This window comes from Festucalex cinctus, chromosome 14 (assembly GCF_051991245.1).
Source record: "Festucalex cinctus isolate MCC-2025b chromosome 14, RoL_Fcin_1.0, whole genome shotgun sequence".
Taxonomy (NCBI): Eukaryota; Metazoa; Chordata; class Actinopteri; order Syngnathiformes; family Syngnathidae; genus Festucalex; species Festucalex cinctus.
This window is the reverse complement of record NC_135424.1, coordinates 606085-632947: the sequence shown is the minus strand read 5'-3', so window position 1 is coordinate 632947 and position 26863 is coordinate 606085. Positions and strand designations below refer to the sequence as shown.

The window sequence follows — 26863 nt, the reverse complement described above, 5'->3', positions numbered from 1 at the left end:
GTTTTTTTTAGTTGTGGGGTGGATATTTGTAATATATATATATATATATATATATATATATATATTTTTTTTTTTTTTCAAATGTGAGTCAAACTGCTTCCACCAGTTGCATAATAAACATCAGGCAAATACATTGTTTTGTTTACTTTATATTTTATGTAAAACACTAAGCACGTGAGTCAGAGCTTTTGCCACTACATGAAAAACAGGAATAGGGAAAATATTTTTTAAAAATACTTTGCGTAACTTTCTAAAGTTAGCATCCGGGGACAACTTCCGCTACCTGTTGCATGGAGAAAAAAAACCATGCTAGTGCAGGTTTCCGGGGGCGGGGCCAGTTAGTTGGCGGGCGTTCCCGCCCTGTGACTTTCAGCCAATGAGCGACTGAGGAGCTGCGACTCCACTGCCGGTCAGTCTGTGGGTCACACGTCAGTCAGTCAGTAAAGCAGACGCCGAGGCGAGCAAGCAGAAGCCGTCAGGCTTGTGATTTTTTTCGGCGAAGTGTTTGCGGGCCTCCCGTCGGTGGAGCTCCTTTTCCGGGGAGAGGCTGTACAATCCTCGGCAGTGTCCTGAGACTGTACGGCCCTGGTTCCCCCCCACCCAACCACCTCCAAGCGGCCAGCGACCCTCCGGCGTGCTCTTGGCCGACTCACCTTCACTCTTGAGCGGACTAAAGACACCGACACGCACTTTTGTATTCTTGGAGCTTTTGTTGATTTTTTGTTTTTCTTGTTTTTTCTTTGCTTGAGATTTTTTTTGTCGGTGAAAAAGATGACAGCCGACAAGGAGAAGAAGAGGTAAGATGACTTTGATTGGTATTTTTTTTATTCATCTTTCAAAGTTTTCACTTGTAAAAGTTTGCTTTAGAACTTACGTGGAGGTCTAAAGCAAAAAAAAAAGAAAAAAAAGAAATTGAAACTATTAACCAAAGCACAGTTAAGTAAAAGTTGACCCCTGGCCACTTGATTAGGTACACCTGCCCATTCCATCCAATCCAAAATGTCGGACTTTACAATCCGTGTCATTAAGTTTGCGAATGCTAATGACGTAATCGATCGGTTGATTAGTTTTTGTAAGTTTGCAGCCGCATGAATTACGTTTGTTTTAAGTATTTGGATCTTTTAGCTCGTGCAGTACTTGAAATGTATTACAAAATGAATTGATTTATTTATTTGTGTTGCTGTTCGGAAAGCTGATTAAAAAAAATGATTACAATTTTAGTTCATAAATGTTTATAAGTAGTAGCTGAAAGCTAATGTCTTTTTTTGTTTTGTTTTTATTGTCATCTTCCACATATCAGCTGCAAATAACTAATCCAGTTTATGGCTTGAATTTATTTATTTATTTATTTATTTATTTATTTATTTATTTATTTATGTTTGTATGTATGTATTTATTTATTTACTTATTTATTTTTAATTATGAAACAAAAGCTCACCTTTTGCGTTAAAAAAAAATGGGTAAAGTGTCTTGATGGCTTTTTTTTTTATTTAAAATTTTATTTTAAATGTGATGTGCAAGTTAAAAAAAAAAAGTTAGAAATTCATTTGAAAATGTTTTTCACTTGTTGACAGAAATGAAAGTTTGCCAGCTTGATTTTTATTTATGGTTTAAAACCTTTTCATCAGTAAAAAGTGGGGGGGGGAATCAGGGTGTCAAACATATGGCCCGCGGGCCAAATAAGGCCAAATAAATAACGCAGAGACTTACATATAAAAGGATTGTCAGTGTTGCTTGTCGGTAGTGCATTGACTGACACTCCATTCACGTGTAACTCTGTGCGTGTAACTCGAGTCGCGCCGGGAGTGACGTCATGCAGCAGACAAATTCGGCCTTCGGGGGACCCAGCCTTGTGAATTTGGACACAGGATACAAATATCACGATACTTGGAGACAAAATAGCACAATTTATCCCGTTTATCGATATATCGTCACACAAAAGTCATCCATCCACTATAACTGCTCCATTGTTAACGACTTATTGAGCAATGACTTGACGGGCCACTAGGGGGACCTCATACAGAAGGGCGAAATGGACGCAAGTGTTCAGGCGAAGAAGACCCATGGGCTTAGTTTATTATTATTATTATTATTATTATTTACATTTATATATATATATATATATATATATATATATATATATATATTTTTTTATATATATATTATGTATTTATATTTGTGTATTTTTTATTATAATATGAATTATTTTTTATTACTTTTTATTATGATTATTTTTATTATTTTCTTTGAATTTATTATTATTATTATTATTATTATTATTATTATTATTATTATTTGATGATTGGTGTTATTGTAGATTATCATGGATTTATTACCTGAGCAATATATCCATAATGACGGTATATTGTTATATCAGTTATATTGTGAGGTAATCGTTATCGTGAGCCTTGAATCGTGAGGTTCCCGCCCCTACTTTTGAGACAAGTTCAGTTTGTGTTGAACACCAGACGAGCGCATCCATGACATCATCTTCATCATCGTCGTATTCATCCTGCACTTCGTTGTCTCTTTTGAAGTTGTCATGTTCGTGTTTCAGCCGAGCAGTGTGTGTGTGTAGTGGGGTGGGGTGGGAGCATGTACAGAGCAGGTATTAAGCACAAAACGCGCACACACATGCATGCACGCACAGTGGAGCCTCTGTGGCCTGCTTTTCCTCACCGCCGCCCTTTCGGCCATTTTGGCGAAGCTGTCGGGCTGAGCGCGAGGCCGTGCGCGTTCATCCGACACGTCGGCGATAGCGTTTTTTTTCAGGGCCGATACCGATTAGTCGTAGTCAAGGACGCCGAGAGCCGATATTTATTGTCTAAAAGGGAAAATATCGGCATCAAATTTTGAAAAAAAAACACAAACTCCAGCTCTTAAATTTTGGGAATTTTTAAGATGATGTTTTATTGAGTAACTTTTAGGGTTCGTTAAATATTGGAGTTTAAAAAAACAAATCTTTGTCAATTAGGGGTGGGAACCTGTGGCTACCTCACGATACGATACAATACAATATGCGATACAAGGCTCACGTTAACGATTGTCTCACAATATGACAATACTGCGATTATCAATATATTGCTCAGGTAATAAATCCACGATAATCTACAATAAAAGTAATATAATAATAATTATGATAATAATAATAATAATAATCATAATAAAAATAATAATAAAAATAGTAGCAGTAGTAGTAGTCCACCCATTTTCTTGACCGCTTATTCCTCGCGAGGGGGTGCTGGAGCCTAGCTCAGCTGGCTTTGGACAGCAGGTGGGGGAAAATCATTTGTATTCAATTTATCCATGAAATCATCACACACGCTTTCATCCTGACGTCATGTGACCTGACATGTTAATTAGCAGCCGGCCTGGACCCAATAACGAGACGGGCTCAGTCGGCGTTGGAGGATGTTGTCATGTTTTTTTTTGTTTTTTTTTGGCGGAACATCTTTCTTGTTGCTGCGCTTACGTCAGGCCGCTCCTGACCGGCGGGCACAAAATGTCAACGTGTGCTCGCAATCAGGAAACGTGAAATGGAATAACGGGAAGAGTCAACAATCTCAAACTGGGAAGCCTTCTTCCCCCCGTTTAGCCAACACGTTTTTTCTCCAGTCACTTTTTTTTTTTTTAAAGCAATTATCCTTATCCACTTTTCATGCGATTCATTGCATTAATGTACAAAAGCGCAATATTGTGTTTTTTTTTAGTATGATCTTACTTTATTTTTACAGTATTGTGACCTTTTTTTTTGTATGGCCAACCTCCCCACAATATCGTGATAATTATTGTATCGTGCCCTTCATATCGTGATGATATCGTATCATGATGTTTGGATATTGTTACATCCCTAACCCTTGACATGACTGAAACAAGTCGTGCTTCCCTCCCGTTATAACAAAAGTGGAGAAAATTGCTCGTTCGTCAATTTTGCCGCAAATCGTTTAGACGAGGAACGCCGTTTTGCTCCCGTGTTGCCATGACGACGCTTTGAAGGGGGAAAACAACATGGATCAATGAGTCAGTTTGTACAGATGAGAAAGTATCGCGTGAACGTGAAATTGTGAGTGTGCGAATGTGTCTGTGCATGCATTTTTGTATGACTTCCTGTCCCGCCCTTCTGGCATCTCGTTTGGTATTCCGACTCATCATCTAGGTTGGCAAATGCCACCTGTGCCCCCAACGACCCCCCCGATCGCCTCTGTGCTCGTCTCAATTGGGCCGCCTGTGTCCACACTCGGCGTGGCCTGAGTGGGCTTGTTCGCGTGTGTGTGTGTGTGTGTGTTTGTGCGCAAGTGTGTGCGACCTTGCCTTCCCTATCATGGCCTATCGCAATCATCAGCAATCGGCGACATCGTTCTTCTTCCCCTGATTGAGCTCAATCTGGGGGCCCCGGAGTGGGATCGCTGTTTGTCTGGCCGTGCATGTGCATGTGTGCGTGTGCGTGTGCGTGTGCGTGTGCGTGCGTGTGTTTCCAGAACACGGTGTTCCACAGGATCACAGATTAGCTAACGCTGTATTGTTGCTGTGTTTGTTTGTGCCGACCAGGCCCACAAGTGCAGGAAGGCCCGACTGTAAGCAAGGGAAAAGTGTGTGCGTGAAAGAGAGCCGAGAGTGTGCAAGTAGCAAGACTGTATCTCTTTTGTAAAGAGCTCGTGATGTTCCGCCGGCCGTCATGCCTTGGAGCACGGCGGCCATTTTGAACCCAAACGGCACTTTTTGTTTTGGCACCACTCAACTACTTTTTTGTCTCGCTTCGTTCCGGACCTAAAAACAAGTGTGGCAACAATTCACACGCACGCGCACACACACCTGCTGTGTTTGGGGGGGTTATGTTTCCTATTAGTGCTTCTCGGTTTGTTTTCACAACAGTAACATGGTCACAAGAAGCGTGCGTGCGTTTGTTTGAATGTAAAACACGCAAACGCATGCTTGTATGTGAAAGAGCAACACGATTTTCACTCTGCACATGAAGGTGTGTGCGTGATTACGTGAAGCCGAGCGTGTGTGCATTGGTGATCAATACACTTGATCTCCGGTCGCTCGTCATCATCGCCAAGGCTAATCCGGGACGTGGAAAACACACAAGCCGAAAGACAAACGAGCGGCAGACAATTTGGCTGGCCGCGTTCCTTTCGATGTCCACGCAGGAAAACATGCCCGGCGGCCATGTTGGCGCGACTGGCTTCCTCTCTGCCAGCCGTGCCAACTTCTTGTGGCTTTGCGAGCGTCTGGAGAACATCGATGGCGTACCAATGATGACATGCACACTTTTGGTGGCCATCTTTGTAGTCCTCTAGTGATGAGACTACATGCAAGGGGAGTTGGCACCAGCAACACAAACATAAACAACCACACGCTAACACGTGCAGCTACACGGAACGCACGTAAACAAGAAAAGATTACATAGACACACACTCATCTGCTGTTTTGCAGCTAAATCATTTTGTTTATTTAGCCATATTTGTAATCCTGAGATGACGGGACTACTGTGGTCGGGCTGTAGTTAAAATAGGAGCTAAACCACAGATCCAAGAATTGCCCTTGGAAAAAGCTAACGCCTAATTTTACTGATTGCGAGTGGGTCGAGTTCGTATCCCTGGGGTTCGCCACGTTTGCAAAACGGGACGCCGTTGGTTGCGCATTATCATTGAACCCGAGTCACTTTCTTTGGCTTCCAGACAGGAAGTAGGGTGGCGAGCACATCACAAGATTGGGCTGCCACGCCAGGAGCCCCGCCGCCGCCGCCATTGTTTGGCATCCTACAACACAATGGATGCACACAATCAAAGGCTGGACACACACACACACACACACACACACATTAACGAGTGTAAGCAGCCGGGAAACCGACGCACTTGATGGCACATTGGATCGAAAGTCAGGGTGATCTGTTCTCGGCCTTTTCCTGGACGTTATTGTGTCCTCTCCATTGTGTTTCTTGGACTGCTGTCACTATGGAACATATTTAGAATCCATTAATCGACTAATCAGATTCATTTTAATTTGACATTAAAGTGTATTTTCCCAGTGATAGGCGTTTATTTTATATTTCATATTCATATAGTGATGAACCCTTGGATGGTGTTGGGAGGCTGTGGGACCCACGTATACATACTAAAAAAACAAAAAACAAAAAACAGGTCTCACAGACCCAAACAGCAGGGTTAAAAAGAAAAAATTGATTGATGTTGTACTGTGTTACCGGTTTGGTCATTGTTTTCCAAAGTATAAACAGATGTTTGCAAATGTCCTACTTTGATTAAAAACAGAAGATAATCAGTCTTCTTTCAAACTTCAAACTGAAGTACTTGGGTTGAGACTTGTCTCAAAGTTTCAAATGTTTTTTTATTTGTAATTCATACAAAAATTTAGTATTTTTTATTAGGAGTAGTATTTTATTAGTTTTACTATTTTTATTATTTATTTTATGTTTATTATTATTTTATTAGTATTTTATTTTATTATTATTATTATTATTATTATTATATATTAATATTAATTATATAATATATAATATGACCCCATTACCTAACAGATTGAGAAATCTGAGCGAGTGCTGACGTGTCGTCGTTTGTGTGACGCAGGAGCAGCTCGGAGCGGCGCAAGGAGAAGTCCCGCGACGCCGCCCGCTGCCGCCGCAGCAAAGAAACGGAAGTTTTCTACGAGCTGGCTCACGAGCTCCCGCTGCCCCACAGCGTCAGCGCTCACCTGGACAAAGCCTCCATCATGAGGCTGGCCATCAGCTTCCTGCGCACGCGACGACTCTTTGCCGCAGGTACGCACGCACGCACGCTAACACAAAACAGTAGGGAGGACCAAAACTGCCAACATTCAAAATAAATAAATGACTAAAAGTGAAAATATAAACGGATAGAGAAAAAAAATATAATTCGAAAATTGTATCCAAAAAAATACATATAAATGGAAATAAAAAGAGCAAAAAATTATGTATATAAATAAATAAATACATTTGTATTTAATTTTGGAATTATATATTATATACAACGTTATAGTGTGTGATAATTGTTCATGTGAGCCTTGTATTGCATATCGTATCGTAAGGTACCCAGAGGTTCCCGCCCCTACTGCGTAGCGCTGTGCAACGTCGACGCAAATTCTACATTTGAGACCAAGCGTAATCAATCTCGCAGAATAACTTGAAATAATCGGTCAGTAAAGATGCATGAAGAGAATTTAAGGCCTTCATTTTGGAAAAAAAATCATCACTATTTAAGACTTTCTAAGGATCCAAGATAGCAAGACATAATGATACAGTAAAAGCTCATCTACTTCATATCCATAAACTGGATTCTGCCAACAATTATACACAATAACTGGCAGCACATGCAATTAAAAACAAGTCAAATGTCATGAAATGATGCAAAAAAAAAAAGCCGTCCAACACAGATTGCATCATCGAATCTATTTGATCCGCCCTCTATTTAAATCAACATAATGACTTCAAATAATCCACGTCAGGAAAAATGTGATAATACAGCGAGAATGCCGTGTTCAAGATCTGTGGACAACTTGCTCATAAAAACGCCTAGAAAGACTGAAACTGATCCACAAAATCAAAGCGCAAGCACGTGTGTGAAACATGGACTTGCCATAACAATCAATGCAAGCGATAATATGGCTGCTCATCAATGACCGGAATTCCTCCATAAAATCCACAAGATCATAAAAGTGTGAGGAATCGAGTCGATGGACGTTGTCGTGACGCGTTTCAGGAATGTGGGAACAATAAACGCTCGTTTTGATGCAGCCTCGGAATGAAAACAACACGCAAGAGGAAGAAGTGGCGACGTGGAGGCGGAGTTTATACGCACGTCACGTGTGTTCAAGTCCGCACGGGATGATGCTCAATTCAGATTTGTGTTCAAATCTCCATCTTTCGTGTAATGTGAACAGAATGCATCCGCAACAAAACACATGACGTCACGTGTTTACGGGAGGAAATTTGGCAACTCGTGTCCTGACGCATTTGTGGCCATTTCAAAGAGCTTGCAACCGGAGTCGACGTTTTCATTCGCTGAATCATTTCCCGTCCCTCTTTCGTTTGACCCACTGACTTTTTTTCTGCTCCTTTGGCTAACAATCTTTTTTTTTTTTTTTTTTTTTTTTGTGCCGTATGTTATCAAACAATTGTGAGGTCCGTTGCATTCTTATGACGTATAGGTCAGATGGGCGTGACCCGAGCATCCAGACTGAAGTTGCATTGGATACATATTCCGTTTTTGTCCACGTACGAAATAGGGTTTGATTTTGACCCAAAAAAAAAAAAAAAAAAAAAAAAGGAATTGTATTGTTCACATTAAAATAAAGGGAAAAAATAGAAGAAAATTAAATGGAAGGGAAAAAAATCAGCTTATAAAAATCAGTATGTATATATAGTAATACTGATTTTCTGAGCTGAAATCAGCTCAGAAAATCAGATGAGTCTTGCATCCATTTCCCCGCCACTCTTATGAGGTGCTCCCCCTAGTGGCCCTCCAAGTAATTGCTCAATAAGAAATGAACAATGGAGCCGTTCTAGTGGCTGTATATGAACTCCAAATATCGTGATACTTGCGAAGGTGTATCGATAATCTATCGGGAGATAAAGTACCACCATTTATTGCGATATCGATGATATCGTCACACTCCTACTACACAGTGCAGATGGACAATGACCCCGCCCCCAAGCATCATGCAGAATCAACCAAAGAGTGGAATGTTATGAAATGTCAAATACAAAAGTCATAATTTTGCAGATTATTTGGAGTCATAGAGGTCATTTGTCTTGTGTCAGGTTGCCGAGAAGGGGGGAATAAGCGAGGACGGGGGCGGCCACAAAGTGCATGTGAGGACACGGCGAAGATAGATGAGTGTCGCGATTAAAGCGAGATGCGAGGAAAGATCGGAGAGGAAGTGGAGGACCGTGCCCGACGGCGGGCGGCTGCTGGCATTACTGCGGCTAGCCATAACAGCTGCCGCCACGTGGCGCCGACAAGCTCACGCACGCACACACACAAGTCAGGTTGTGATATAAAGTCAACCCCTGATCATTCGCACCCTACAAAATAGCTTAGCTTAGCATCATTGGCCTGACTTGGAATCAAAGTTCAGTTTGGCATGTACGACAACTTCCTGTACGTTATATTTTCCACTGATGATTTGCTTTCTGGTGTTGTCAGGTCACCGAAACCGGTAATTCCCAAGCCTTCGTGAGCCAAGGAACACATTTTTAGTTTAAAAAATAAATAAAAATCTCACCATTAAACAAAAAAGTGGTTACATGTCAATTTCTTTTTTTTTTAATGGAAGATAATTTCTTGTGTCTGCGTCTCTCATTGACATGGATAGATGAACAAAGATACATGATTTGGATCGAGAAATATGTTTTCTTTTTTTATTTATTATTTTTTTTTTTTATAAATGTGACCCCGGCACATTGGTTGAGAATCTCTGAGTAACCGGCACCGCTATCACCAGAAAAGAAAAATGGCTCTTTTTCACATCTTCAGATGGGTTTCACTAATCTTTCTGACCAAACACTGAAAAAAATTTTTTTGTGAGCAAACAAGCAGAACTGTGACGTTTGATGCTCACATTTTTGTTTTTGTTTGTTTGTTTGTTTTTGGGACAATCCAAACTACAAACAAGAACGACGGCAGACTTTTGATGGCAAAGATGATTTCTGTACAGATATGCAACAACAAGTGGCAGCGCGCCGCTCCGTTAAAATGTCAACATTGGTGGACAACAACTTCAATTGCATTAAGATGTCGCTAAGCGTGTCATGTCTTGGATTGGTCAAGAAAGTCCAAAGTGCTCCCGTCAACCGTTTGTGGTCCAAAGCAGTACGCTTACGCAAGCCAAGAACAACAAAAGAGGAAAAGTGCAACCCGGGCTCCAAATGTCTGCTTAATCACAGCTAAGTATGTAGGCCAGAGGTGCCTTTTGGACCGGACCCTGAGTACCCCCCCCTCGTGAGAAACCTCTTGGGCTCCCCCCGAGGGGGGCCATCGGACGCCATCTGGGCCTCGGTCCAGGCCCGAGTCCCCCGCTGGAAGCGGTCGCAAGTCAAAAGTCTTATCAGAGGGAAGCACTGGAGGAACTGCGAGCTTCCTTTCGGACAGACCCCGCCCCCACCCATCCTCCCTTATCCACCAGTGGCCTTTGTGGAAGAACACGCACATAATTTCATTCTAGTGCTTGACAACTTGAACCACAACATTCATGACCGACTTGATATTATTTTCCCTGACCAAACTGTCATCAATATGTAGTCTGAAAACTGAAATATGTGATATTTTTGTGGGGATTTATTTTTGTGCATTCTGTTGTCAGGGGCAATATGAATATATTGCTCATATTTTTTACAACATGACCTTTTTTTTTTATAACAACAACCCCACAATATCGTGATAACTACCGTATCGCGAGTTTCATATCGTGGACCATATCATATCGTGTCGTTTGGATACCGTTACATCACCAGTAACGACCAATCACGGTTCAGCCCCAGAAAGCACAGGAGCTGTGATTGGTCTGCCGAGTGGATCGTCTTGTTTCCAGCTGTTGACCTTTCAACCAAGTTAGCATTTCGAAGCCTGATTGATTAGCGACGTTCAAACTTTTGTCATAGTAGGAGGAGTCACCTCAGTGGACAAAATGAGCAACCACAGTTGATTTTCTTGCAAAAAAATCACACTTGCATTTGATGTTTTTGTCGCGTCACATTGAAAGTGTTCACGCTTGAGCGAACTAAACGCTCAAACAGTGCGGGCGTGTGTTTTTGATCTGAGCCGAAGAAGCGCACTGTAGCATGTGCACACAAACGCGCACCTTACTAACGCGTGTGTGCGTGCGCGCCCGCAGGCTGCAGCGGCAGCGATGACGAGCAGATGAGCAGCTTGTACCTGAAGTCTCTGGAGGGCTTCATCACCGTGGTAACAGCGGACGGCGACATGATCTTCCTGTCCGAGAACATCAACAAGTTCATGGGCCTCACGCAGGTACGAAAATATGCACACACGCACACATATTGACTCACTTCACAAGCATATTATGTTCCCCTTTATCTGACCAATAGCGTGGCTTTTAAACATATAAGGGCCAAAACATGCCTTGTAAAAATTAAACTGCACTAAAAAAACTAGCCATCAGAGGGTGCTAGAACTACACAAATGGGAAATCAACCTGACTTTTTTTTTTTTTTTAATAAATGTGCTGTTTTTAATATTGTGACATGACCATGACGATATATTGTGGCAGTTTTAATATTGCAAATGTCACAATATTTCTCATATTGTTACATCCCTATTCACTCCATGCCAAAAAAGTCCAATGAATGCCATGCATTTTGGTAAATCACCTAGGGAGCATGTGCAGAAAGTCTCCCTCACGTCTGTGATCTACCCACCCGCCACCCTTCAAAAAAATAAGTAAATAAATAAAAAATTCTAACTGCGTTATCGATGCATGTTAGGCCGGTAAATTCAATTTGTGTTGTATCCTAACGCATTTACGCGTACCTTTTTTAAAAGTCGACTTGAGTATATAATGTGATTTTGTTTTTAACAACAGACAGATTAGCAGCGTTATTGTTGTTAGTCTTAAGAGCAGAGCAATCATCATCATCATCGAACCACTTCTGTGCTGGTCAATGCTTGCTGACCTTTGTAAATGAGCCATAACAACAAACTATTATTTGCTCCATTTTGGCTTTTTTTTTTTTTTTTTTGGACAGCTTTTCACTCTGCATGTCATCGTTTTGTCTAGCCACCTTGATTTGATGGATGTTTGACGTTAACTTTTCAAAACGTTATCTTCTCAAAGTTGAGGTCACAATATTCAACAATGACTGTATGTATTTCGTTTTCTTTTCTTTTTTGTGCTCGTCAGGTGGAGCTGACCGGCCAAAGCATCTTCGACTTTACGCACCCGTGCGACCACGACGAGATCCGAGAGAACCTCAGCCTGAAGACGGCCGGTCAGTGTCAACGCTAGGGACAGACCGATTATCGGCCGGATTATCGGTGCCAATATTTGGCTTTTTTGACAAATATCGGCATCCATATTTAGAATCTCAAGGCCGATAAAGCTGGTATCTCACTGAGCGGTGAATGCTTGCGAACGTAGCGAATTTGGGGTTTGCATCAGGAATTGTAAGATGTTCACAGTCAGTTTTGACTTGTCGTAAAACACGTATGGAACATATTCAGACGAATTCTTCACTGCAAAGATCTTCTGAAACGTTTTACGAACCCTAACAAAACCCCCAAATGAGCTACATTCGCATGCATATGTCCCTCAGTGAACTTTTCATTTATGGATCTATTTAAATTTCCACTTTATTAAAAAAAAAAAAAGGAACTCCCTACACTTTTTATTTAAAAAAATAAAAATAAAAAATTAAATCAAGAAATTATGTTAAATTTTATAAAACTTTATTTACAGTAGGAATCTTTAGGAATTGATTTACTTGCTTTTTAATTTGTATTTTTATTTGTTTTTTTAGTTTAGCTTAACACATGTTAATGACTCTGGAAGCTGCAATTTTTGTTATTTTTTTTAAACAAATCTTGTCAATATAGTTTTTTTTTTTTTTTCTATTTTAATGCAAATGAATATCGGCTTGAAATATCATTTATCGACCTCCTTAACTACTAATAATCGGCATTGGCCTTGAAAAAAACATATTGGTCTATCACGAGTCAGCACGCATGCACGCACGAACAATGTGGCTTTTTTTGTGGAATTTGTGGAACAATTTGACAGTATTTTCCCTCACGGAGGCAGCGCTTCATCATCAAATTACTCCTTGTCAATTAGTGTTGTTTTAGGGTTGTATTTCCAATCCATTGTGGTGTATATATAAACTTCAAAAATCTTAAATGATATTTGCTGTCATCAGCATGCCACATGCTCACAGAGACAACTTCAACGTGCCTGCTGGCCGAGTGTAAAGACCGCCGCGGTTGCGTAACATCCTATCTCATGAGCGCGACATACAAACTCAGAGGTCACGTCGACAGCACATAGTTTGAGTGTGAGTGTGAGCGTGCGCGCGTGTGTTTGCGAGGAGAAAGAAAGTAACACACGCATGACATTGCACACATGCCGTCGATAAGACTTATCAGCGGCACAAGCCGAGCAACCTGCTTTGTGTCATACTTCTTTTTCTCTCTCACACACACACACACACACCTTGAGCGCACACTTGTTGACCACGGTCATTTTAGTGAACAAACGAAAATTCAACAAACAATTTGGTTAACGAAATCAAATGAAAACGAAAATACTTTTTAAAAAAACTAACTGAAACGATGTTGACAAAACAAACTAAAACTCACTATAATGAAAGCAAAAATGTCCTCTCGTTTTCGACTTTGGTAATCAATTTCATGCATGAGCCTTTGGGGATGACTTCAAATGTGATTTGAAATCGGTTTATTTTGATATGAACCGCCAGAATAAGGACATTTGAAAGTGTGTCGCACGGACGTGATGTCACCTCACAACAGCCAATAGAAAAGCACCTTCAGATGATGTCGCTCCCACGCTGTTTTGTTTTGTTTTGGGTTTTTAAAAAAAAACAACACAGGTAATGCACTTTTTTAAAACTATTTTTTAAAACTAATACTGAAACTACCAAAAACTTTGACTCAACGAGACAGACATACTGTACCGCTCGTCTGCGCTTGTAAGCAGAAGCACAGGTGGGAGGAGTCGAGGTGGATCAAATTTCAATCAAATGGGGGGGGGAAGAGTGTACTGTATTTTTGTTGTTTAAGTATTACTTTTAAACTTGATGCTTTAGCTACAAATTTCTAGCTTCTTAAAAAGAACACAGTAAAAATATAGCTAGATATGTACTGGTGCTCTAAAATCTTGGGAGTGCTAGGGTTAGGGGTTAATGTCAAATGTGTTAATCGTTTATTTAATTATTAATTAATTTATTTCATTTCATGTTTCCAGGCAGTGGTGGCGGCTTTGGGAAAAAGAGCAAAGAGCAGCAGAGCACCGAGCGGGATTTCTTCATGCGCATGAAGTGCACGGTGACCAACAGGGGGCGCAACGTCAACCTCAAGTCGGCCAGTTGGAAGGTGAGAGACGACAACGATGCATAACAAACAGCATAAATTCCGAAGATGAGCATAGAAGAAGCCCCCTTTTGTTTGCGGTCGCCATTTTGTTGCCCGTGCAGGTGCTGCACTGCACGGGCCAGCTGAAGATGTACACGCCCCCGCAGCGTCCGTCGTGCGGCTTCAAGGAGGAGCCGGCGCTCACCTGCACCGTCCTCATGTGCCAGCCCGTCCCGCACCCGGCCAACATTGAAGCGCCGCTGGACAGCAGGACCTTCCTCAGCCGACACAGCATGGACATGAAGTTCACCTACTGCGACGACAGGTGAGCACGACTTCCCCTTCCCACTTCCCGGCGGCTGCTGTTTTGCTTAGCAATACCGTTATAGAAAAGTTGAATGCAAACGGCAACTGACATGATTTACTTTGATTGGTTTGAAAAATATTATTTTATTGGTATGAAAAATATTATATCGTCAATTGTAACATTTTAAAACATATTGTATGTTTGACTTTCTGAAGCACACAATTTTTGAGGAACATTGATTTCATTGGATTTAATATTTAAGGCAGTTCATTTCTTTATTTCCTTTTGCAATGTTACACATAAAAATTGTGTCACAGTTTATGAAACGAAGCAATTGAAATGAAACATTCATTACCTGACCAATATATGGATAATTGCGTTATTGTCATATCGTGAGTGGCATACGAAGACAGAAACACGCACGCACGCACGCACGCGCGGGTTGAAGTTACACAAGCTTGTGCATGCAGTCTTGTAATCTTTTCAAGTTGCTCATGCAGAACAAAGGTTCCTTCTGGGCGAGAATGTGTGTGCGTTTGCGTGACTCAACCTCAAACAAGGGCCCATTTTTCTTTTGCAGACACATTTTTTTGGAGAAGTGTTACGAGTGGCCAAAATCCTGCGTCCAATTAAAGTGAATGAGGTTATTGAAAGGTGCTGGCACACACATAAAAGACGGGCGCACTTGGTGAAAAGTGTTTCCTGACCCACAAAAAAAAAAAGAAAAAAAAAGTCGTGCGTCATTGGCCACCAGGGCAGCATGATTGAAGTGCGCAGAGTGGCCACAAGAGGGTAGCAGATTTGATGCAACTTGTGGTGTGAGAATCTGTTGCTTGACACTTGGCGGGCGAGGTGTTTATTTGATTTCTTTCAATTCAAAATAAAGAAATCACTCAATAAATAAATAAATAAATGACGAAAAAAGTAAAAAGAAAAACGGATATAAAAAAATATAATTCGAAAATTATATAAAAAAAAAATATGTATATAAATGGAAGTAAAGAAGAAAATATATACCAGTAAATAAATACATTTGTATTTAATTTTTGAATTATAATTTTTACATCTGTTTTCATTTTCGCTTTTAGTCATTTATTTATTTACTAAATTAATACATTTGTATTTATTTTTTTTAATTATATTGTTTATATCTGTTTTTATTTTCACTTTTAGTCATTTATTTATTTACTAAATTAATACATTATTATTTAATTTTTGAATTATACTTTTTATGTCTTCTTTTTGATTTTCATTTTGAGTCATTTATTTATTTATTTAGTAAATAAATGACTCAAAGTGAAAATAAAAACAGATATAAAAAATATAATTCAATAATTAAATACAAATGTATTAATTCATGTATTTTCTTTTTATTTCCATTTATTTATTTATTTTTTTGGGGGGGAGGGATATAATTTTGGAATTATATTTTTAATATCTGTTTTTATTTTCACTTTTTCTTTTTTTCTTTCTTTATTTATTTAGTCATTTATTTATTTTTGAATTTTGGTAGTTTTTTTTTTTTTTTTTTTAACCTAACAGCATCTACTTGTAGATTATTTTGTGTATTTAATTGAATTCTTTCACTTTCTCATCAACATTTTGTGCGATTTGTTTCATCTGATGTTTGTTATGTTGCAGGGTGACGGAGTTGTTGGGCTACACCCCGGACGATCTGCTGGGTCGCTCCATCTACGACTTCTATCACGCGCTGGACTCGGACAGCGTCACCAAGAGTCACCACAACTGTAAGACGCACACAAATGTATCTTCATGATGATGATGATGATGATGATGTCGGGTCAACAACCCGGCGTCCTCGCAAAGGCTGCTTCCTTCCCACGCCACAGCTGAATACTGCAAAAAAAAAAAAAAAAAAAGGATGTCACCCTTTTCTCAAACATTGTGTTCATGCATCGGTTGCACTATATTTAAATAAATATTATTCTATATTATTATAAATATTCCATGAAGAAAAATTGGACTGATGATATCAAGGCCTACAAAACTCAAGTGCAAGTCGTACTTTGACTTCAGACTGCCTCATTGGGGCTCCATTCGTACTTCTCTTGTTTTTTTTGTTTTTGTTTTGTTTGTTTTTTTGTATAGTGTGCAGCAAAGGTCAGGCGGTGAGCGGCCAGTACCGCATGCTGGCAAAGAGCGGCGGCTTCGTGTGGGTGGAGACGCAAGGCACCGTCATCTACAACGGACGCAACTCGCAGCCTCAGTGCATCGTCTGCGTCAACTACGTGCTCAGGTAAGACGACAAACGTTGCAAGAGTATGTCATACATGTGTTGGGCGTATACATTGTTGGGTTTTTTTGCATGTTGCATGATTCAGGAGTATTCAATTCATCGTTTCAGCCTGAGAATCCACTCTATTAAAAAGAAACAAGTAATAGTGATGAAAATGTGAGGAGTGAGTCATTACAATCTGCTGTGATTTGGAGTGAAGCTCGTCCCTCTTTCTCTTGTCAGTGACATTGAGGAAAAGAGCACCGTCTTCTCCCTGAAGCAGACCGAGTCGCTGTTCAAACCCCGACAGGCCAGCGGCGGCGGCGGCGGCGGCGTCTTCTTGGCCGGCGACAACACCACCGAGGCGGCGCTCTTCAGCAAACTCAAGGAGGAACCCGAAGACCTCGCCCAGCTGGCGCCCACGCCCGGCGACACCATCATCAGCCTCGATTTCGGTCAGACTTTCCAAGCTACTCAACTTTATTAGCGCGCAACCAAAAACGCGCACGATACACAGCAAAAGCTCATTCAGTTATACGCAAACGTTTTGAAGATGTACACTCATACATATGTCATTTGTCAAATATTACACAAATATATGTTCAATGGCCGGTATTGCTAATGTTTAACGAAACCAGGTTCTTAAATTTGATTAGCAAGTGTTTGATTTATATTTTCTACAGCACATAAAAGATCAGTGCCAAATTTTGTCAAATAATTCCCATCTATATATATATATATGTATATATATATATGTATATATATGTATATGTATATATATGTATATGTATATATATGTGTATGTATATGTATGTATATGTATATATATGTATATAATAATAGCTCCCATTAGCTCGGCATTAGCTAAACATTAACTTTAGCTTAGCATTATCTTAGTACGCTAACTTATCATTAATTTAGCATTAGCTTAGCATGTTATTTTAGCATGCTAAATTAGCATTAGCTTAGCATGCTAACTTAGCATGTTAATTTAGTATTAGCTTAGCATTAGCTTAACCTTAGCATGCTGACTTAGTATTAGCATAGCATTAGGCTTAGCATGCTAACTTAGCATTAGCATTAGTATTAACTTAGCATGCTAACTGAGCATGCTAACTTAACATTAGCATTAGTATTAACTTAGCATTAGAATTAATTTAGCATTAAATTAGTATTAGCTTAATATTAGTATTTTCCTTAGCATAATGTCCCTGGATATATTTGCGATGTACAGTCGGAGGAAAAAAAAACTTAGTAAACGTCAATTAACGTTGATGGTGGCATTCATTAAGATTTTAGCACACATCATTAAACGTTTTTGGCGGTCAAAGAGTTCAAATCGTCAATCAACACTATAGATTGCGTACAATATCGCCCACCTGTTTTCATTGAAACATTCATTGGTCTTGAGTTTGACGACAAGTTGCCGATTCCCTCTGCTAGGCCGCGGTCATTTCGAGGAGCCATCCCAGCATGCAACGGTGGCGTACGCCCGTCGCCCGTGGGCCGGCGAGGCCCTTGGAGGCACCCCGCTTCCGCCGGATAGCGACGCGGCCCGGCAGAAGGCGCCGCCGCCCTGCAGCACCACACCCAGTCTGAGCAGCTGCTCCACGGTGAGATTGCAGCGCCACCTACGGTAGTGGAGGCAACCTTGTGACGCGTGTCAACAAAAACTTGTGGTTGTACTTTGGTGGTCCTCAGCCCAGCAGCCCTGGCGACTACTACGGCAGTACCGACGGAGACCTGAAGGTGGAGCTAACGGAGAGGCTCTTCGCGCTGGACACCGAAGGGGACGCTTCCGCAAACACCGAGGTGTGTTCTCTTAATCTTCCCTGGGGGAGCTAACAAGGGAGACGCAGGTCTTTTTTTTTTTTTTTTTTTTTTGTACATTAACTGTAAAATGTTTATGATTCTGCATTTGAACTCTTTCATAAATAAAATGAAAGAAATAATCCAGTGGCCAGAAAATGTCCGAATCAACATGTATATGCGCTTTTACATTCTTCTTTCGACCGATACCATCGGCCCCTGTTACGATAGGAGCAGCTTTAACATGCTAAGTTAGCATTAGCATGCTAAGTTAGCATTAGCGTTAGCATGTTAAATTAGCATTAGCATGTTAATTTAGCATTAACATTAGCATGCTAACATTACTGTAATAACATTGACATTGTCCTTAGGTTTATAGTGGAAGAGAGAATAAAGATTGCATTTTTATGATATTTATTTAATATGGTATAACTATATTATTATATAATTTTTTAAGTTAAATTTATATTTCAAACATGCATAAAAAAATATTAAAAAATGAAATGAAAATAAAAATTGTGAAGCCAAACTTGTAAACAACAAAAAAATAATAAGAAAAAAAAGCAGTTGAAACAAAATGTAATTAATTATTAATATAATATTATTATAATATTAAATATTATATAAAGCTATTATTTATATTATATTGTGAAAATGCTAACAACAACAATAATTATTATTCTTATGACCACTATAATGTAACCAAAGCATTTCCCATAATATAACGGGTATTTATTTATCAAGCCCTTCTTCCTTTTATACTTGACATTTCTTTATTTTGTTTTTCTTGATCTTTCTTTTTTTTTGTATTTGGACTTGTTCCCAGCGAGACTTGGGCGACCTGGACCTGGAGACGTTGGCTCCGTACATCCCCATGGACGGCGAGGACTTCCAGCTCAATCCCCTCCTCCCCGACGAGCCCCTGGACGGGGGCGCCCTGGGGGTGGGCGTGGCCTGTAGCGGCGGCGGTGCCCTTCCTCCCTCGCAAAAGCAGCAGCAGAGTTTCGGCAACATGGCCAGCCTTTTCCGGCCCCTCTCCTCGCCGCCCACTCAGCAAGGCCTCTATCGGCCTCCGCCGCCCACGCCGGAGGAGCGGCGGGCGGCGGCGGGCCCCGGGGCCCTGGACCCCAGGGTGTGGGCCTACGTGATGGGGCAGGTGCAGAACCCGCCCTACCAAGCTCCCGCCAGCACCCCTCTGTCTTCGATGGGGGGCATTCAGAACCTGCAGTGGCCCCCGGACCCCCTGTTGACGTACGGGCAGCGAGCGGCGCCCCAGCGGCGGCCGTCCTGCCAGCAGAGCCCGCTGCACGTCGCCTGCAAAGACAGGTGACCGACCACCATTTTGCCTTACTACCGTATTCATACATTCTTAACCTTTTATGGACCACGTTTTCTCAACATGACCATTTTTTTTTTCTTTTTTCTTTGTTTTATGCATCTTCAGTTTGATTGTCTTGAGTATTGCATAACCTTTTTTTTTCCCTTTCTCTTGTGAGGTGCTGTCAATGAGCTTTGGAGGACCAAAACTGCCAAAATTAAAAATAAATAAATGACATGATTAAAAGTGAAAAGAAAAACGACTATAAAAAAAAAATATAATTCAAACATTAAATCCCAAAAAAATAAATATAAATGGGAATAAAAACAACAAAATATAAATATATCCCTAAATAAATAAATAAAAATAAATACAAAAATAGAAAACGAGACTTAAAAAATAAAAATGAATGTCCAAATACATACAAAAATAAATATGCATGAAATAAATAAATGGGAGAGTGGAGCATTTTTATTTATTGATTGATATTTAATTCTATTTATATATTTATATTTATTTTTGTATTTATTTTGACATTTATTTTTATTTGTTGAATCTTTTTTTTTTTCATTTATTTTTTTTTTTTTTAGGGATATATTTAGATTTTGTTGTTTTTTTATTTACATTTATATTTATTTTTTGTATTTCATTAAGTCATCAAAGTTGAGTTGGCAGAACAAAAAGTCACATTTGATCCAGACAGGATGTAAGGCATTTACTGTTGAGGAATTCCATTTTTTTTTTTTTTTTTTGTATGTTTGTAGGTGCTTGGAGGATTTTGTGCACAATTACAGAGACATGAGTCCAGCCAACAGCATCAAGCGCTCCTTCATTCAGATGTCGGTGAGTTGCCCGAACCAAGGCCAATTGCTTGTTGCTCTCCAACAAATCAGGCCTGGTTGATCTCTTATACTCCACTGACACCTACTGGCCGTTTGTGTAATAACTACCATTTTTTTCCAACTGTTCTTTACAGTTGAGAGGCTGCATCAAAACCTTCTGTATGCTCTAGCATTAAAAAAAAAAAAACACAAAAAAAAACGGATAAATATGTCTTTGGGACACTTCAAACATTTAAAATAGAACGTGTTTATACTTTTTTGGCAGCGAATGACTTAAGAAGAACTCAACAGTCAACTGTCAAAAGTTGGGCCTTCAAAATAAAAGCATAGCAGTTTCAGCACACTTTATTGGCTCACATGTTGGCTTATGTGGCATCATAAACCGGCACAAAATGGTTTGGATGTGACTTATTGTACAATGTGCTTTTATTTTGAAGGGTTTGACTTTGGATAGGATGCGTGTGAGTAGATCTGGAACATTGTTAGCGCTTTGAGTTGGTTCTAAAAAGTTGCGTTACGTAATGCTATGATGCTAAACGTGCATCCACGCCACAACCTGATGTGTCGATGCATCGTCGTGTGCGTGTTTGACTTGTTGTCATCCGTGTGTGTCGAGCAGGATGACGTGACAACATCAGGAAGCATCTGGAAGAAGATGAGGGGCGACATGGAAAGTGGCAGCGGCTCGTTGCCCGGTACGAGCTGGTGTGATTTTTCAAGAAAACCGCTTCTTTAGAATTCATTCAAATGTGACCTTTTTTTTTTTTTGTCCTCCAGAGCGCCGAGCCGGCAGGATGTTGCCGGGCAACGGGACTCCTCCGTCTTTCAATATTTTGCAGCAACACAGGAAGTCTGAATATCCGGGAAACCTGACAGGTGAGGTGCTCGAAAAATATCGGGAAAGAAGAAGAATGACACGGTACTTACAGTATCGTCTAAAAAATGAAATATCATTGTAAGACATGTTTTCTCAACAATACTGTCAAAAATGCACCAAAAGTCATTATAAGAAGTGGAAGAAGGGGAAAAGACCAAATAGAAGCAGTCGTCATGGCAACTAATGTATGTTTAAAAAAAAAAGAAAAAAAAAGAAAAAGAAACATATTTGAAATATACAAAAAAATGTAAACAAAAAAAAAAATAGAATTTGAACCCAGCTGGACCTCGTTTACTGCCATCAACACAAAGAAGGAAACGAGGATTTGTATTTTTGAAAAATGTAACAAAATAATGAAATGTTTTTGTGGTTTTTGTTGTTTTGTTTTTTTTGTGCAGGCGTGGCCCGTCACCTGCTGGGCCCGTCCGTGGAGCGCAACTTCCTCCCCGAGTTGACCCGCTACGACTGCGAGGTGAACGTGCCGCTGCAGGGCAGCCTGCACCTCCTCCAAGGATGCGAGCTGCTCCGAGCCTTGGACCAGGCCACCTAGAAACAGGCCCCGCCCACCCACCACCGGTCCACGCCACAACACGATCCCACCCACCGGGACTCCGGGCCCGCCCATTAGCCTCCATGCTAAGCTAACTCATGAGCACATCCTGCCTTATTTGAGTCGTCGGGGTTGTGATGTCGTTCGTTCCAGCGGGATTCACACGCGCGCACAAATCTGCGTTTTGCCATTCCGTCCTTCTGGGAACTTAAATCCCGCCCTCGCGACACTAGCTATGTGGCTAATGCTAACGAAACACAGAATTCCACTCACAATTTTTGGACCATTTTTGTACGAAAATTTGAGACATTTCTATGGTGAAAAAAATATTTGTGCTCATTGAATGAACGGTAAGCCAAAATGTCAACAACAACAAAAACGCTTTATTCTCGGGCTGCAACTAAAGATTATTATAATAATCGATGAATATATAGATTTTTTTTTTCTTTCCAATCATCATCAATTTAATTTCCAACCCTTGATTCAAAACTTATTTCAAAATTGAGAGTGCAAAAAAAAAAAAAAAAAAAATGCACAAACATCAATTGAAAATCCCTTTTGCTGATTTGGTCCATAACATTTATCGTTAAATCGGCAAATCTCGCTGATCAAAGCTGATGTTGACAAATGTCATGTTTTGATTCAACAAAAAAGCTCATCAACCTTTTTCCATGGAGGACTGCAGAATGTTTGCTGAAATTTGGATAATTGTAAGTTCATCATCAAAACCAGGGCTGCACAATATATCGAAAAAATATCGATATTGTGATATTGGCCCATGCAATATGCATATCGCAAAGACATGCAATAAGTTTCATATTCAATTTTATGCTTTTTATCTGAATTTGACTAGTCAGCCACTAACAAAAAGATGCAATTACAATTAACTCGTTTACTCATTTTGCTGCATGAAAAATGTCATTCTTTTATTAGATCATAATCAAAACAACTCAAACGATTATCAAATTAGTTTGATTGTTAATGTTGCACACACCTGTACTTTCGTACCATTTTGCATCCCAAAGAGAACTTTTTTTACGCATGACAAACGTCAAAGTCCAAACGCACGTATAAACGTGTTTTTTGTTTTTGTTTTTTCAATCAACATTCATTCTGAAAAAAACGATTGTTTTCGTTTCCCTTCCGATGTCACATGCGCTCGTTAAAGGAAGAGCTTCTTTGGTAACTGCTGTAAAGTTTCAAAAGAATCGTGTTTTTATATATTATCCAGTTTGACGACAAATCACAAAAAATGCAATACACGCTAATTATGCTAACGTGCTCCACTCGTATTATTCGATGACTTCTCTCGCATGGCCACAGGGTGTTGTTGTTTTTTTCCATAACTATTTGTTTGTGTCATTTTCACTTGTCACGAGAGGTTCGAACTCGCCACAGGAGGATTACGACCACATTGAATCGTATAATTGCGTATAAACGCCATCGTTAATCGTTGCAAAGGGGGGAAAAATCGTATGATTCTGAAGTCATTTGTTTGTATTGCTAAAAGAGCACAATTGGATTTTAACCAAATAATTTCATTTTTAAAAAGTAATCAAATTGTGATTGTTTTCTTTCTTCTTATAAAAATTAGCACTCTTATCGTATTGATTTATTTTTCCTATATTCGCACTTTACTGTCATTCACATTGTTCAAATGTTATTCTTAAACTTCTTGTAATAGTACAAATGTATTCTTGTTGCACTCTACTAAAATGAGACCTTTATTTTTGTAATATGACGAGGTAATTGCGACATAAGTATTGTAAAAAATGACGACAATAGTCTACTAAAATTACAACTTTATTGTTGTCAAATTGACACTTATTTTAATGAGTATAACTTCATAATATATACGAGCTTACTCGGAAAATTACAGGGTTTATTTTTTATTTTTTTTGCTTTCATTAAATTATGACATTATAGTAATATATTTTGACTTACTCATTTTTGCTGAATTTCTCAAAACAATTTATTTTTCGTAAAGTCCAATTTTTTTCTTGTAAAATTTGCACATTTATTCTTGTAAAATTCAGATTTTCTTCTTTAAATATTGTTTCCTCTAATTGTTGTGACAAAATGGCCTCTTTATTTTTGGTAATATTACAACTTTCTTCTAATTAAATGCTACTGCATTTTGTCATAAATGATGAATTTAATAATATTTTGACTTTATTCTTGTAATATTGTAACTTTATGCATGCGGAGGTGGAGGGGGGGTGATATATTTTATTGTTAGCTATTATTCGTTACAATTTGCTTATTTTATTTTTTTTCTTGCAACATAATCATATTTTGGTTTGGAGTCAAAATTTTTAAAAATGACCAAACTTGTGGTAATATTGATCATTTTGATCTCGTTAATTGATTTTTATTTTATTTTTTTCTTGTCATGATCTCAGGGTTTTGCTCTCGGTGGAGTGTTTGCTTTTTAGTGCAATATTATACGGAGGCCTGTAGGGGACATCACCAAAATATTTAAGATTGCAATATAACGCAATACTTTGCAATAGAACGTAATCCTATTGCGTTATATTTCAAAACTATTGCGTTTTAACGCAACGACTTTTGCCAAATATATTGTGAAATAACACAAATTGTTTGCGAGAGACCTGCCAAACAATGACCTGGAAGTGGAAATCTTTTGTTCCGCTCCAAAAAATAACATTGCGTTATTTTACCATACATAATTGTATTTATTTTATTATTATATGTATGCATTCAGTAAAAAGTGAATTACCGAACGTGTTCATGATAGCAAATGAAGCGGAAGTGGAATCTCTCCTTTTCTTGTACACAATTTTTGCCTTAATCTATTTTGCAAAAGTCATTGCGTTAAAATGTGATAGTTTTGCGTTATATCGCAAATTATAATGCAATAGTTATTTCAATATAACGCAATAGTATTGCAATATTGCGCAATATTTTGGTGCCGGGCTCCGTCATATTTGGACTTTGGCCCTCATATATCATTTTCAAAGTTTTGTTGAATGTGGTCGTAATCCTCCTTTGGCTTGGGAGGGGCCGATTGAATATGGAATTGGTGTCAATCTTTTGCGGACGCATAAAAGGACGGACGCAACGTGATTGGACAAAGAGCTCCTTTGTTTAGTTTAGTTTAGTTTTGTTGTAAGTCGTGTCAATCAAAAGTTTCTGACTTTTCTATTTCTGTTCATAGCAGCAGAGTCGTTTTTTGAGGTCATAGTTTCTTTTCCGCTTTTTGCACACCTTTTTTGGAATGTTGCCAGTTGGACTGGTAGCGTGGTTGCGTCTTGTGGTACGTGGTCCTCGCCGTCTCGCTTTTTTGGGGTTTTTTGGCTGGCCAGTACGCTTCGTCCTCGTCGTCCTTTTTCTTGTTTGTGCTTTAAGAAAGTAGAAAAAGATGAAATGTCCTTTTCACTTTTCCGACATGTAGCATTTTATTCTTTTGATTTTTTGGGGGGATCTTGTACAGATCCCGTCGAGCGTGTCAGGCAGGCTGTCGAACCCGACGCGCCGCATTCAATTGTGTCGATGAAGCATAAAGTGCGCTTTGCTTTTCACATCGTGCTGATATTTTCCCGCAAGCTTCATTTGCGTCTGTGCCTTCGTCTCATCCGGACCGTCTTTCCGCTTGAGAAGCGGTTATCAGATTGTAGACGATTTCCCACATCAAGTCACTTGAAGCCACTCGATCTTACAATCACATCATCTCCAAGGCTGGATTAGAACCTGCTTCTAAGCTTACCGGAATCCTCCTAGAACCGACATATCGAAGATCCTGGTCCCAATAGAACCCACAATGACCCCTTTTGAAGAATCACTACAGCCACGTCAGATTCGGCTAAAATCATCCCCAAATATTCAAGACCATCTCGAACCCTCTGAACATCAGAACACAAAGTCCAGACTGGCCCTCAACGACAACCCTTGAGGTCAAATTAGAACCAGTTCTGATTCCAGTAGAACCCGTGAAGTCAGTTTTAGAAAGCACCTCATCTCTTGAAGAATCACTGCATCCACTTGACATTCGACGACTAAAATCATCCCCAAAATTTCAAAACCTCTGAACATCACGACAAGTCCTGACAGTCTTGCGGTAGAAGACCAATCGCGCAATGAGGGATTTTTAGGTCCCTTTCCAAAATAGTGATTTGTGATTTGACATGGCGCTAGCTAGTTAGCGTTAGCTGAGGAAGTGCGCAAGCGTACGTGGGAATAGTTTTCGAACGAACGCGAACGAAATGTCTGTAATATCGGGACTGACGCAAAAGTCCCGAAAAGCGGAACCGTTGCTAACGTGGGAAACGACGGACTTGTTTGTTTGTCGTCGGTCACCAGCGTTAGTTTTGAAGAGTTTGTTGCTCTCACCCCGTTTCCAAAGCGGAACCTTTGGGAAGGTTTTGAGCTTGCCGAGACCATATCAGCATGTGGTGCCTTTTTTCTTGAGTTTTTGTGTTGAGAAACAGGCTTTGACTTTTCTTTGCTTTTCCACTTGGGGATTCACGTTTGAACTTGAGTTCAGTGAGCCCGTTTCTGCTTTTGTACATGCTACAAAAATCCGACCCATAACATTTCGAGATCAACATATTGTAAACACATGACATGTACGCGTCTTGGATTGTTCTGACGGCGATTTGAACCCGCTCAAAAGTTTTGTCTTATTATTTTCTCTGCACTGATATCTTGTTATTAAAGCTTATTATTGAGCTGATTGTGCACGTTGGTCCTTGTCTGAGGCGGATCGGCCGCTTGCACGTTTCCGCAAATGTTTTGCCCGACCCGTCCGTCTCTAAAAAGTCGCTCGGGTTTGTGTTGTGCTCCGATACCAAACTAAATGTTGTTTTCCCCGCTGGGACCGACCCAT

General features: G+C 39.8%; 1 protein-coding gene and 1 long non-coding RNA gene across 2 annotated transcripts in view; one reads left to right on the top strand and one right to left on the bottom strand.

Moving 5' to 3' along the window:
- Positions 1 to 423: 423 nt before the first annotated feature.
- On the top strand, positions 424 to 26710 carry epas1b (endothelial PAS domain protein 1b). The gene is made up of 16 exons (XM_077494943.1): positions 424 to 797; positions 6588 to 6778; positions 10870 to 11006; positions 11896 to 11983; positions 13972 to 14099; positions 14201 to 14403; positions 16027 to 16133; positions 16495 to 16642; positions 16865 to 17076; positions 18065 to 18234; positions 18323 to 18433; positions 19257 to 19756; positions 20513 to 20591; positions 21210 to 21285; positions 21368 to 21466; positions 21866 to 26710. Exons 1-16 carry the CDS (start codon positions 772 to 774, stop codon positions 22015 to 22017), a joined length of 2427 nt encoding a protein of 808 aa, XP_077351069.1. The 5' UTR covers positions 424 to 771; the 3' UTR covers positions 22018 to 26710.
- Positions 16214 to 26863, bottom strand: part of LOC144001025 (uncharacterized) — a 29276-nt gene continuing 18626 nt past the window's right edge. Inside the window, exon 4 of the long non-coding RNA XR_013278356.1 lies at positions 16214 to 16242. This is a non-coding gene — a long non-coding RNA (uncharacterized LOC144001025). The remainder of the gene's footprint in view (positions 16243 to 26863) is intronic.